We start from the raw sequence: 13,865 nt of genomic DNA on the forward strand, positions 1-13,865 counted from the left end.
CTTCCTTCCTTCCTCTCTCCCTCCCTCCCTCCTTTCCTTTCCTTTCCTTTCCTTTCCTTTCCTTTCCTTTCCTTTCCTTTCCTTTCCTTTTCCTTCTCCTTTTCCTTTCCCTTTTCTTTCCTTCCTTCCTTCCTTCCTTCCTTCCTTCCTTTTCTGGATCTTTTCAGTTTCCATTTTTACATGCTGATTATAGATTGCTATGACAGAAAATCATAATAGCCAGCAGTTATTGCATCCTTCCTGTGTGCCAACCACTGTATATGATGTTTGACAAGACTTATAACGTATAACCATCATACCCATCCCAGCAGCTGGATAGTGCAGCACAATTGTCGCTTCTAATTAAGGAGCTGAGAGCAGTCTGTCCACTTAGCTCTTCCTTGGTTGAGTCTCCTGGTAATCTAGATTGTTTCCACGTTCCAGGACCACTTCATCTCGCTAAATATAGAAGATGGCAATCTGCTGGTGCGATACAAGCTGAATTCAGAGCCACCAAAAGAAAAAGGAACTAGAGATGCCATAAACAACGGGAAAGATCATTTGGTATATCCTGAGTCTGTTTACTTAAATTATTAAATATCCTTAGTCCTGGCCCTGGCCGGTTGGCTCAGTGGTAGAGCGTCGGCCTGGCGTGCAGGAGTCCCAGGTTCAATTCCCGGCCAGGGCACACAGGAGAAGCACCCATCTGCTTCTCCACCCCTCCCCCCTCTCCTTCCTCTCTGTCTCTCTCTTCCCCTCCCGCAGCCGAGGCTCCATTGGAGCAAAGTTGGCCCGGGCGCTGAGGATGGCTCTGTGGCCTCTGCCTCAGGCACTAGAATGACTCTGGTTGCAACAGAGCAACACCCAGATGGGCAGAGCATCGCCCCCTGGTGGGCATGCCAGGTGGATCCCGGTCGGGTGCATGTGGGAGTCTGTCTGACTGCCTCCCCGTTTCCAACTTCAGAAAAATACAAAATAAATAAATAAATAAATAAATAAATAAATAAACAAATATCCTTAGTCCTTTAAAATTCAGTCAGTGTCCAAAACACTTCTCTGTGGCCAGACGAATTTATACTTATTAACTGAAGGATACATCCTTTTAAAATTTGAACATTTGGGCATAAAATATATAACATGTATGTGGCATATATAAAGCACACTTAATTTCAAATGTAAATACTTTTATTAAAATGTTTTAATATTATACTTTTGTGGAAAAGTGCTAATGTCAGAGTCTTCCTACCATGTGTGTAAATGAATCTGAGGGAAGACAAAAACATAATAGCTCGGAGGTACTGTGGGTAGGATTCTTTTATTTCCCATTGCTCACTCACCCACCTCTCATTTATTTCAGATTCAGATCAAAATTGGAAAAGTCCAGAAACTTATGCGGGTAACTGTGAATTCTCAACACATTAGAATCGAAGGTGAAATATTTGATTTCAACACATATTACCTGGGAGGAATTCCACTTTCAATCAGGGAACGGTAAGATGATATTTTCTTTTTAAAGGAAGCAGATTGCCTCTCGGCAGTTATGATAGCTACTGATTGGTTTGCCTTTTTAAATTTTTAACAACAAATAAATCCAAAAAGTTAGCTTTTCAGTGTTAAGCAGGTATATATCCTGGACAACGGGGCCGGACATTTGAAGGGGGGATAGGGGAAGTGTGTGACACCTCCATTGTTATTCTTGGAGGAGAGAAATTGCAGGAATATAGGTGGTGTTGACACTGCTGCCAGTTAGAATGGAGGCTGTGGCCCTGGGGTCCCTGCAGGCAGTGTGACAGAGCATAGGCAGTCCCGTGTCTGACCCGCAGTGCTCGGCACTGAAAGCTGGGGTCGCTGCCTTTGGGAAAGACCTCCAGAATTGTGAAGTACATCTGTTTACCTGCCCTCTTACCTGTTATCAACACAGAATAGGTGCATGCCTGTTTTTCAAATCAGTGAACACATGAATGAAATAAATTCATTTGAAAAGAGGGAAAAGTTCATCTGAATGAGAGAAAACCACTTTGACAATGTACTTAAAAAGAACTTTTATATTTTATTTATATCCTCCATAAAGTGCTTGAGATAGCTGATGATAATGTATAAAAAGAAGATACCCTGGACAGGTTAGGACAGCCAGCCTCATGACAAAGCTCAGAGAGTCCTGGAATGTCTGATTGTGAGGACTTGTATTTGAGATCGAGGCTTGCTAACTTTTTTCTAATTTATTAATCAGTTGGAAGGGGTGCTAGATATGATTTATAAGGTGTTAGGCAAAGGTTCTTTTTTTCTTCTATAATCCTTACACACTTTAGCATGTCCATCATTAGTAAAGAGGCACTAATCTTTGTTTTAAAGTTGTCAGAGTGGTTCCCAAAAACAAAAATGGAGATGAGGAATCTTAATACTTTAATAGAGTTTGGAGTGTATTTCTTTACTCCTTAGATTCTTTAAACTGGAAGAAACCTTGTAGATCATGGTATATAACTTCTGAATTTTAAATTTTACAGATGAAGAAATTAAGAGCCAAAGAGGTGATCTTAATATTTAATATCATCAATATTAAATAACAATTCAACCATGAATAGCTTGTCAGAGATAGTTAATAATATTGATTTTATTCAATTAAATGTGATAAAATTGAGTAACTTAAGGTAGCACTATTGTGCACATCTGGAGCTCTAATTTACTGGTTCATTAATCATTGACTGTCTGGTAACATCAGGCAGCGTGGAGGGTGTTGGGAAGACAGTGATGACCAGGGCAGAGTCACAAGTATAGTGGAAGAGAGACAGAAGAATGTGACCAGTGCTGTGAGAGGGGACTCTCCGGATGCTGGGGGACCCGGGGGGGGGGGGGGTAATCTGATCCAGTGTCGGGGGAGGTGTCAGGAAATTGGCCTCTGGCTAGACCTGAAAGGTGCTAGCAGTCACCTCACATAAAGAGCCAAAGCTACAGAGAGTGTGAACTTTCAGAGACTGGAGGACACTGTGAAGCAGGCCAGGGCTGCCCCACAGAGCTGGCGTGGAAAGCAGGGGCCAGATCACAGAGGATCTTGAAAGTCTCAGTAAGGACCCATCGGGGGACTTCAGCTGAGAAAGGACATGATTGAATCTGGGTTCTCGGTAGCTCACGCTGGTTCAAGGCAGTGACTGGAGTAAGAGGGGGAAGGGCAGAGGCAGGTGGAGCACTTGGAAGATGGGTGTATTGAGAGGTGAGAGAAGAGGCTGACCTGACCAGGGACATGGCAGTGCAGATAAGGAAATAGGAGTGGACTTCCAGGGAATGTAGGTGGACAGCACTGAATGGCTGCTTGGCTTTGTGGAGTAAAGGGGGAAAGTGCTCAAGAGCTGCACGTGGTTTGTGATCTAGCACTTGGCACATGGGAAGCACTGCGGGAGGAGCAGGGTGACGAGTTTGGTCTGAGATGGCAGGTAGAGATGCCAAGGCAGGTTGGACATAAGGCCTGGACCTCGGGAGAGAAGTTCGGGCTGAACAGAGGGTGAATCAAGCTTGGGTACAGCTGGGTACTGATGGTTTGGGAGCAGGCGGACCCACCCAGAGCAGGGAGGAGTTCTCAGAGGTGATACAGAAGCCATTGGCCAGTGGTTTGCCCTTGTGTGGTGTTTAGCAGAAGGCCCACAGACAGCGGGCAGAGCTGTAGGTGCCAGGCAAGCAGGGTTTACTAAGAAAGGGTATTGGGTGAGAATCAAAAGAAATTGTTCTAGTTTGGGCTCAGTCATCAAAGAATAGTGTGACCTTGGGTTAAGTTGGCACTCACCCTGTTTCTTTGGGTGGTTATAGGATTCAAAGTAGTTAGCACAATGCCTGGCACATGATTAGGCTCAGTAAATGTGAGTTCAGAAAATATTTTATATCTCTCTCGAAAGGTAAGGATAGCATAACAGTACCTTGCCCAAAATAAGCACTCTATATCTGTTAGTGTCCCTGCTTCCCCCCTTTTCCTTTCTTCCACCTCTTGTTTTTCCACCTGTACTTTATGGAAGGAAGGGCATCAGGAGATGGGTGATGAGTCTAAAATGTGTTGAAATACAAATCTAAATGTATGTGTAAATAGACAAGCTCCAGGAATCAATAGGAACTTTCCTTCTCTTCTGAGGCAAAAAGCCATTTTTATAAAATAATTAAGTTCATGCTGCAATTCCAGTGAGGACTCATTTCTTCTTTTTTCCTTTAGTGAAATTTAATTTTATGCATATTACATGTAGCTAAACTGCCTATAATGAATTGAATAAGAATAAATGCAGACACCCTTCCATTTAGAAAAATGAGCTGCCTCAGGGATTTATAATGAAATCAGCTTTGTACTTTCCTTAGTACATCATTTGTTTAAGAAACAAATATTTGCCTGGACTTCAGTTGGCTCAGGTGTGTTAATGTTTTCTGTGAATTCGGCTTCACGCAGAGCCAGATGTCAGACCGGAGGGGAAGTGCCAAGGCAGCCACGTAAGAAGAGCTGCTGTAGAAATGGCCCTTGTTCTAATGACTGCACTAACGTGGTTACTGAGCCTGCCACCTCACATCGAGTCCCTGCTCCATACTGAGCACCATTTGTGTTGTGTTACACATATTAACTCGTTTAAACTCCTGCCAACCCTGGGAAACAGATTAAATACGCCCAATCTATCGATGAGGAAACAGAGGCACAGAGAAGTTTGGTCAGCTGCTCAGGCAACAGAAACAGAACTTGAACCCAGGCAGCCTGGCTCAAGAGCCCACAGTTCTAGAGCAGCCCTTTCTTGTCTCTGAGACAAGAAACCTTGTTTAGAACCTTGGGCCACATGTGGTTCCAGGCATTTCCTAGGCGTTGACTTGTTTAATCCTCTCAATAAACCCTTGCCCGGGCTGCACAGTTAGGAGGTGGTGGATACAGAATGTGAGACCGGACAATGGTTCCATTGTTCCAGCATGGCATTGGTTACCAAGCCACATTCTTCATAATTTTCTAGAACCAAAAAGTAACAGTTTGTTTCTTCTGAGTTTAACTTAGAGGTGGACAGAATAAAAGGCTAACTTAAAAGGAGACAGGAAAAAAAGAACAGAAAGTTTTCTAGAGCATTCCTGGCTCTAATAAATTACTTGTATATTAAGTTAACAATATATATTTATTAATATTTATAGCATATTGATTTATTAATATACTTTCTATTTACCACACACTCCTGGGGGTGAGAAATTCTAGATATTGTATATCTTCTCTGTCTCTGTACCTTTTGGGGACACTGGTCATTTTTCTGTTAACACTATTGTGTTTATTTTTAAAGCTGAGGACGCAGGGTCACACAGAAAGGAAGTAGATTTTCCCAACATCACAAAATAAGCATTATAGAAATCCCATGGGAACAGATAACCCTGAAATATATATATATATATATATTTATATTCAGTAAATGTGAGTTTATATATATATACACTTGTTTATGGATGAGAAGTAGCAGAGCGCAGTGTCTCAGCCCCAGTTCTCAGGTACGCCTGGGCTGGTACATCCCTTTCCCCTTTTTTGTGTCCAAATTAGGTTTAACATTTCCACACCTGCTTTCCGAGGCTGCATGAAAAATCTAAAGAAAACCAGTGGCGTCGTCAGGCTGAATGATACCGTGGGAGTAACGAAGAAGTGCTCAGAAGACTGGAAGGTAAGTGAAGGGTTCACAGCCTTACAAGGGCTGCTCCCCAGCCAGCCCAGTTTTGGTATTAGCACAACAGCTTTGGGCTCTTTTCCGGCAGCACACAGTGTGTCATTGTAAACTGGCTCACCTACACTCCCCACGTATTTGCAAAGCCTCTTTAGGTTTGCATATGAAATTTGTAGAAAAGGTGGAATACCAATTATACACACAAAAACCTATAGATGATTGAGCCCTGGCCGGTTGGCTCAGCGGTAGAGCGTCAGCCTAGCGTGCGGAGGACCCGGGTTTGATTCCCGGCCAGGGCACACAGGAGAAGTGCCCATTTGCTTCTCCACCCCCCCCCCTTCCTCTCTGTCTCTCTCTTCCCCTTCCGCAGCCAAGGCTCCATTGGAGCAAAGATGGCCCGGGCGCTGGGGATGGCTCCTTGGCCTCTGCCCCAGGCGCTAGAGTGGCTCTGGTCGCAACATGGCGACCCCCAGGAGGGGCAGAGCATCGCCCCCTGGTGGGCGTGCCGGGTGGATCCTGGTCGGGCGCATGCGGGAGTCTGTCTGACTGTCTCTCCCTGTTTCCAGCTTCAGAAAAATGCAAAAAATAAAAATAAAAAAAAACCTATAGATGATTGATAAATTCACATTCAGAAAAGCAAACTTGTTTCTTCTCAAGGCGTCATAAACCAAATTTTCTGTTGAGATGTGATGACATAGGGTAAGATCTAGATTTCAGCCATGATGATTGCAATGGCAGTAATTTATCCCGTGTTTGTCTTTCAGCTTGTGCGATCTGCCTCGTTCTCCAGGGGAGGACAACTGAGTTTCAGCAATCTGGATTCCCCCTCACCCAGCCAGTTCCAGACCTCCTTTGGGTTTCAGACCTTTCAGCCCAGTGGCGTATTATTAACTCATCCAACAGGGGTATGAAATAGTGCATGAATATTAAACAAGATTTGAACCTGACTCAAAGTTTGATGTCAGAAACTATAGAAAGATTTTGAACATAGGTGTTTTACCTATCATTACATGGTAAATGCCATTGTGTATTTCAACCCTGGAAATTGAAATACACATCCTAGGTGGGTCCTAAAGGAAACGAGGCTTGGAAAGTATATTATATAGTTCGCAGAATTGGATTTGTGGGTATTCATGGGTTCATTTGCATTCTGTTTAGATTTATTTTCTGAGTCAAGACGAATTATAACTGTTATAAATAATAATGAAGCTTACAGTTTTAGATCTAAGGTAAAAAGTCAGAATGTAGCCCCATTTATTCCTTTTTGATTTCTCAAAAGATGGCTCTTCTGTTTTGCAGCAGCAGCAAGTTGGACAATATTTACATCTGGGAAATGAGGGAAAAGAAGATCCTTTGCTTTTTGCTCAAGTACAGCAGAGGCACAGGAATTCTCTTCAGTTATGCCCTCTATAACTTAAGAGGGTTTAGCAGGCACAGTTACATAGGCGTGGAACTCAGCTAAGACTTAGAAATCCCCGTATGTAACAAGTGGGACTTTAAAATAGAAGTAGAAATAGCGTACTGCCACTCGTGGATTTGTTTCTTCAGGATTGCCAGCACAACACACATCTAGTATGTACTGAAGGGAAGGATGGTAGCTGATTCTGTGGTTAAAGCCTTTCCTCTCTTGACATCTTTGCTCGTCTGCATTTAGAGATCTTTTTTTCAAAAACTAGTGCTAAAGAAGACATGCTCAATAACGTTTAGACCTGAGGATGTTTTTCCAGGATGTTTTGATTGGCTCTTTTGACACCTAACAATTGTTTCTTCTGCTGAGGGTAGGGACACAATTTAACAAGTGGTCAAAAGCAGAGGGAAGATTTAATTGACTTAGTAAAAGATGAGATCAATCCTGGGTAATGCAGGAATCCTAGAAGTACCCTAGGAACATGGCCCTCAACTTCGTAATGGGTTAGCTAGAAATAGGTATCGGTTGACATTCTTTTATCTAATTTGCAATGAATATTGCCAACTGAAAAAAATCAACATAAAATGAAACTGACATGACTAGAGCCACACACTGTAAAGACTGTTTTAGACTAAAATATCACTGAAAAATTTACATCTTGCTGAAAACTGGAAAAATTGTACTTAGTAGAGAATACAACAAAAATTAAAATGGCAACTGTTAAAACCACACATATTTTTTACTAAGAATTGACAGAATGAATCAAATCATCTTGCCATAATTTAGAGCTGCAGAGTTTGACATTGGAAAATTGAACTTCCTAGAAACTATGGCCAGAAAATAAAAAATTCATAATGACTGAAGAGAAGAGATTGTTCTTATAATCACATGTGAAAAAAAAGATAATGAATCAGGTCTTCATTCTAAAGTTTATTCAGAAAAGAATTGATCTGACAAAAATAACTTGAATAGAACAAAAGTGCAAATAGAAAAATGTAGAAATGATTTAACTGTTTTTGTACAATTCACGGAGAAATTTTGTACAATACATGGAGAAATTAAACTGGTTTATGAATATAGGTCCATAAAATGCTTTGGACAGATTTGTCAGTGTTGAAATAATTTACCTAAGATTTTAGTATTCATAAACATGGAGTTAAAGCATTTAAAAATAATCTTTACATTTTGGTCAGAACACCCTGACTGTTTTACTCATAGCTTTGATCATAAATTCATAATCCTTAAATGCAAATTAATTGCACTGATGAGTCTGTTCTATGATGATTTCAGACGAACAGCCTACAGGTCACCCTAGAAGACGGTCATATTGAACTAAGCACTAGGGATGGCAGCAACCCAATCTTTAAATCTCCGAAGACGTACATGGATGGTTTGCTGCATTACGTGTCTGTAATCAGCGACAGCTCTGGGTGAGTGGAACGGCACTTCTGCCAGAACACTAAGAATTTTCCTTGATTTAGTCTAATAGAATTCTCTAGGATCTTGTGAAATATTTGTTCTTAAGACTGACACTATTTTACTAGCAAGTCTGGTTCTTCCTGGTTCTATATCAAATTCTCACTAAAAATTAATCAGCGTTGGATGGATAAATAAATTGGAGTATATTCAAAATGGAAGAACAAATGGGAGTAAGAAGAATGGAAACTCTGCACCTTTCTCTGGCAGCCTGGTTCCTGGGGGCTGGGCAGTCCTTCATCTGGCTGTGGGTGACGGTGCATGCACCTTGCAAACACTCACTGGGCTGGACACGTGGTATATGCACTTTCGTATGTGTCGAATGCTTTAATAAATACATGTGCAAAAAGAAATACATGAAAAAATTTTAAATGCTCTTTGAAAATAAGTCTAGTTTAACGAGTTATTTCATGTAAAAGACAGTATGTTGACCACAAGGCGACAATCTTTCTTTTTTTCACCACTTCTCATGCTTGTTTTTCTTTCCTCATGTTTCAGACTCCGACTTCTCATTGATGACCAGCCTCTGAGAAGTAACCAGCAGCTACGAGGCTTTTCAGGTCCCCAGAGAGCCCTGCGCCTGGGCGGGAGTGATTTTGAAGGCTGTATCAGCAACGTGTTCGTCCAGCGGTGCGTGCCCTCTTCTCTGTGTGATGACAGTGGCCTGCGTAGGCAGGGGAGTCATAGCGTGGTTGGTGAAGTCGGATTACCACAGATTTTCAAAAAATGACTTCTTTAGCACAATACATACATTAAAAACAAACCAACAACCACCAAGAAAAGAAAAATAGAATATCTGGGCCCATCCTTCCTTTGTGCCAAAGAGTCGTTAGCATATAACCTTGAGAAAGGTCTAACTAAAATTAAGCTGTGGGTTATGTTTCTGAAAAATATTCACACTGAAATTTTATTTTATTTTATTTTATTTTAGTCAAGATTGCACACTTAGATTTCATCAGTTCTCCCAGTTTTCAAGGCCAAGGAATTGCATGACCAGTACAGTGCTCGGAAGCTGAACACCTTCAGCACTGAACTTGAACATGTAAATGTAATGTTCTTTCCTTTTGATAAAAATGATTATTTTTAGCTAAGAGGCAAAACCCTTTCCAGGACAGAGGGAGGGCCCAGGACTGGTCACGAACCTCAGGCAGCCTGTTAGGAGCTTGTGGGCTCTTACTGTCCATCAAGGCTTGGACAACGATTGTGAGATAAAGCAGATTTATGTGTCACACTTTCCTACTCAAATGCAGTGAGAAAAATCCTTTCATAAACACACTTGTGAGGTTTCCCTGTGTTCACTATCATTCTAGATCATCCATTGCCCACATTTCTCCTGTCTGCATATTCTGTTTTTATATTTCGATATGACACTCGTTCCAAAGAAAGACCTGTAGTGTTCTGGCTTCATTGCAATCCTGGCCATTCAAGAAGAAAATGTTTCTCAAGCCCTCTGCTGGCAAGGTGCAGTGCTGGGCATTTTAGCAAATGCAGAAGTGGGCATAGCACACCCTCATTCTCTGTGAGCCTAATGACACCTCTAGGTATAAGGTACAGAGAAATGAAAGGTTGCCCAGAACCCATGATGGTAAGAATGTGTGTTTGGAACAATCTCTCCCTGCCAATGTGTCTTCCTCGATGTGTCAGAGTTTGGCAATAGCTTTCTTTTCTGCCCTCTTTCCAGGTCATCACAGAGTCCCAAAGTTCTAGATTTGGCCACTAAATCTACCAAGAGAGATGTATCCCTCGGAGGCTGCAATTTAAACAGACCACCCTTTCTAATGTTGCTTAAAGATTCCACAAGGTTTAGCAAAGCCAACACTTTTGATATCAACCGGGTAAGTGTCAATCCTTACCCCGAGGTTTGCTTCTGACCATTTCATGGGACCTGTTATGGGAGGGGCAGGAGGGGGTGGATCGCCTGACCCCATGGTGGACAGTGCCTCTAGGAGGTGGGATTGAGGGGTCACCGTTAGGATTATGCCAAAAGGTCAAAGTGGTTTTCTTTTTAGCTTTTATTTTGTATTGATGAAAATTTGGCAATGTTTGCAGTCATGGAACAAACAGAACCTTGACTTACATCCCTAAATTTCTGTAGCAGATGTCTTGCTCTTTTGACATTCCTGTTATGTCTCTAGACGGTGCAGTGATTGTCTCTAGAATACAGGGGCCATGCCCCTTCTCCCCACAGACACCCCTCTGCTTTGCCTCTTGTGACAGATACACACATGCACCCACACAGGCCTTGCTGAGACCTTGATTCTAATGTGCACCACTAAAAAAGGCTGAAGGAAAACAAAATTCCTTGTTTGGAGGAACAGAAGCATCATAAGGAATTGAACGCAGGGTTAGGACTTAAAGAATTCCTTGCTCTTTCTGAGGTCAAAGGTGTGACCTCCCCAAGTCCAAGGTTGCAATTAATATGATTAATAGATAACACTGAGGATCTCTGAGGTGCCAGGCATTGCGCTAAGCTCTGTAAGTGGATTTTCTTACTAAATCCAACAAGTAACCTTGTCAGAGAAGTCCTGTGACTAACCACATCTCACAGGAAAGGATGTTGTGGTTTAGAGAGGCCAGCAATTTGCCTAAGCTCCCGCAGATGGAAGGCGGAGTCAGAATTCAAACCCCGGCAGCCCAACTCCAGAGCCTGTGTGCTCTTAAGAGCAATGTGCTTCCATTCAGCACGCTTTCCACTCACCGGCAACCACACACTGCGTGTCTGCCAATATTTCCCTGCCGCACGACGATTTGGGGGAGTTTAATAGATAGCACATAATAAGAAATGTTTTATGCTATTAAAAAGGAAAATACTTCACAAATCCCAAATGAGTGTCATTTCGCTGTTATGGAAAGAACATCGTTAGACCTTCCCTGTCAGGAATGAAGTCATCTATTCATTTTTTTAACTGTAAGGCTGAAAATTACTGAGAGACTAAATTAGCACAGTGGTGGTGGAGATGGAGAGGAGGAAATGAGTTCAAAGCTATTTAAAAGATAGACTACACATGACATAATAATTGAGCGTAGGGAGCAAGCGAGAGGCAGGAGTTAATTCGGAGGCATCTGGTCCAGTTACTGGAGGGATGGAGAGGCTATCATGGAGAGAGGACAAAGACAAGTATTTGGAGGGAGAGAGAATGAATGAAGTTTGCGGCGTATTGAGTGGCAGTGGCCTGCAGGACGTCCCAATGGAGAAAGCTGGCGGGAGACGGTCAGGTCTCTCTGAGTGGGGCTGGGGATGTAGAATCCCAGAGAATGTGCCTCCATAGTCACATGGACTCTTCACCTTCACATGCTCTGCACATGTGGCATCTGCGGACTTGGGAAGCGTGTGAACAGAGGAAATGTAATGTAGAAAAGAGGCTGGGGGAGGTAAGCTTGGAATCACTCAAACCGTATCAGGCAAATCTTGGATGGCCGGATGTAATTTTGACATTTTTCTATAGTTAATGTGAAGCCATTAAAAGGAGTGCTTTGCTTACAGACCCTAAGCTGCAATTGGGTCCAGGTCTGGCTGTTATTTTAAGCAATTCACTTAACTTTCTGGTGATTTAACATCTTTACTCAGCAATGTGCAAGCATAGAATGTTTTTTAAAAACTGATTTGCAACCCTGGCCAGTTGGCTCAGTGGATAGAGTGTTGGTCTGGCATGCAGACAACCTGTCAGGGCACACATTAAAAGTGATCATTTGCTTCTCTCTCCCCTTTCTCTCTCTCTTCCCCTCCCGTAGTCAGTGACTTGGTTGGTTCAAGCATCAGCCCCGGGCGCTGAGGATAGCTTGGTTGATTTGAGCATGAGCCCCAGACAGGCTGCTGGGTGGGTCCCAGTAGGGGTGCATGTAGGAGTCTGTCTCTCTATCTCCCCTCCTTTTACTTAAAAAAAACAAACAAGCTGATATGCATTCTCAGCACCTTATCTAGAAAGGGAGTCTGGGAAGAAAACCTGATCTTGAAAAAATCTGAATCTGTCAGGAAGCCTTCAGCTACTATCTCAAAAACAAACAAACAAACACTGCAATATGGTTTGACCAGTAAGTGGGTCTACAGTGTCACATAAAAGGACACAAGTGGAGCTTGAGGCCTGGACCATCAGGACTGGGCTTCTTCCCCACAGCTCTCTTAGCTCTATCCTGTACAGCTGAGGGTGGCATATCCTTATGTGACAATGTCCAGCACCAGAAGCACTAATCCACCTGGCTTTCTCTCTCTACTAGAAGGAAAACATTCTCAGAAGCCCTACCCCAGACATCCTCTCAAGGCTCATTGGCCAGGAGGGGATCACATGTTCATTCTTAGCCAATCCCTAGCAAGATGAATTTCCACCACTCACTTTGAAGAATGGAGAACCCCACTGAGCTTTAAGCCCCTTGGGAAAGGCATGGGCAGGTCGTTAAAACTTGGGCTTTGCAGCAGAGAATGGGGCAGGTGGGGCGGGCAAGTCTTGGTGTCTTCCAACAGTTTTTCTAGTCACATTTGATATTTGTTATGTTTGTTTTCTGCGTTAAAACTAAGTCATATTCAAAAGTTCAAAGCATCCTCCAGTTCAGACTTCTGTGCAGGGGTCAACTTTGATGAAAGTGGGGACAGGCTGTGGACCGCCACCTTCTGAGTCTCATTCTCTGATCCTCTCACTGCCCTACTGCTAAAGCCAGAGCGAATGGCTCCAGGGCAGTGGCAGCCTGGCAGCTCCATGTCCCACCGACTGGCTGTGCAGGCCCTCAGGGCTGCCGGCCAAATGCTGGCTCTCAAGGGACACTCATTCTAATGGAACCCCATGGTGAAGAGGGGCTCTGGGTGTCCACTGGTGGCATGTGCCACACTGTCAGGAATCAGAGCAGGCTTCCAGGTCATGGGAAGAACATCCATCCTCCCCAAGGATGAATTCCTCTGCATTGAATTCTTCTCTTAGGATCCAAAGTAAAACCTGAACCAGGCACTTAGCAAGATAAGTGTTCCTCACTTTTTCCACTGATAGTGGCCCTGATTTTGTTCTTCTTCCCCATACAGCCATTGCAGGACACACCGGTGGCCTCCCCAAGGAGTGTGCAGGTGTGGCAGAATGTTCAGTCTTGCCCATCACCTCCAGAAACCCAGGCCAGTCACAGAGCCCTCCGATTTGGAGACAGTCCCACCAGCCACTTGCTATTCAAGCTCCCCCAGGAGCTGCTAAAACCCAGGTATTATCTAATTTTCCTTCCTCCACACCAGCTCAGAACCTGACTCTGTGATTTCACTCCTGGGCAGGCAAGCTGGCATGGTACTGTACACCTGTCACTGATGATGGTGGCTCTGCCACTTGTGTGAGGAGGTGTACGCCTGCCCAGGACACACGGCACGTTTGCCCTCGCGTGCT

General features: G+C 43.3%; 1 protein-coding gene across 3 annotated transcripts in view; it reads left to right on the plus strand.

Annotated features, from left to right (window-relative positions):
* Positions 1-13,865, plus strand: part of LAMA3 (laminin subunit alpha 3) — a 308,158-nt gene that overhangs the window by 278,292 nt on the left and 16,001 nt on the right. For all 3 annotated transcript variants that reach the window (XM_066246337.1, XM_066246338.1, XM_066246339.1), the window contains 8 exons: positions 424-543; positions 1,337-1,470; positions 5,510-5,627; positions 6,392-6,532; positions 8,326-8,465; positions 9,010-9,141; positions 10,193-10,346; positions 13,520-13,689. In XM_066246337.1, coding sequence (XP_066102434.1) covers positions 424-543; positions 1,337-1,470; positions 5,510-5,627; positions 6,392-6,532; positions 8,326-8,465; positions 9,010-9,141; positions 10,193-10,346; positions 13,520-13,689 — 1,109 coding nt within the window. The remainder of the gene's footprint in view (positions 1-423; positions 544-1,336; positions 1,471-5,509; positions 5,628-6,391; positions 6,533-8,325; positions 8,466-9,009; positions 9,142-10,192; positions 10,347-13,519; positions 13,690-13,865) is intronic.

The sequence above is a fragment of the Saccopteryx bilineata genome, chromosome 11, assembly GCF_036850765.1.
Source record: "Saccopteryx bilineata isolate mSacBil1 chromosome 11, mSacBil1_pri_phased_curated, whole genome shotgun sequence".
NCBI lineage: Eukaryota > Metazoa > Chordata > Mammalia > Chiroptera > Emballonuridae > Saccopteryx > Saccopteryx bilineata.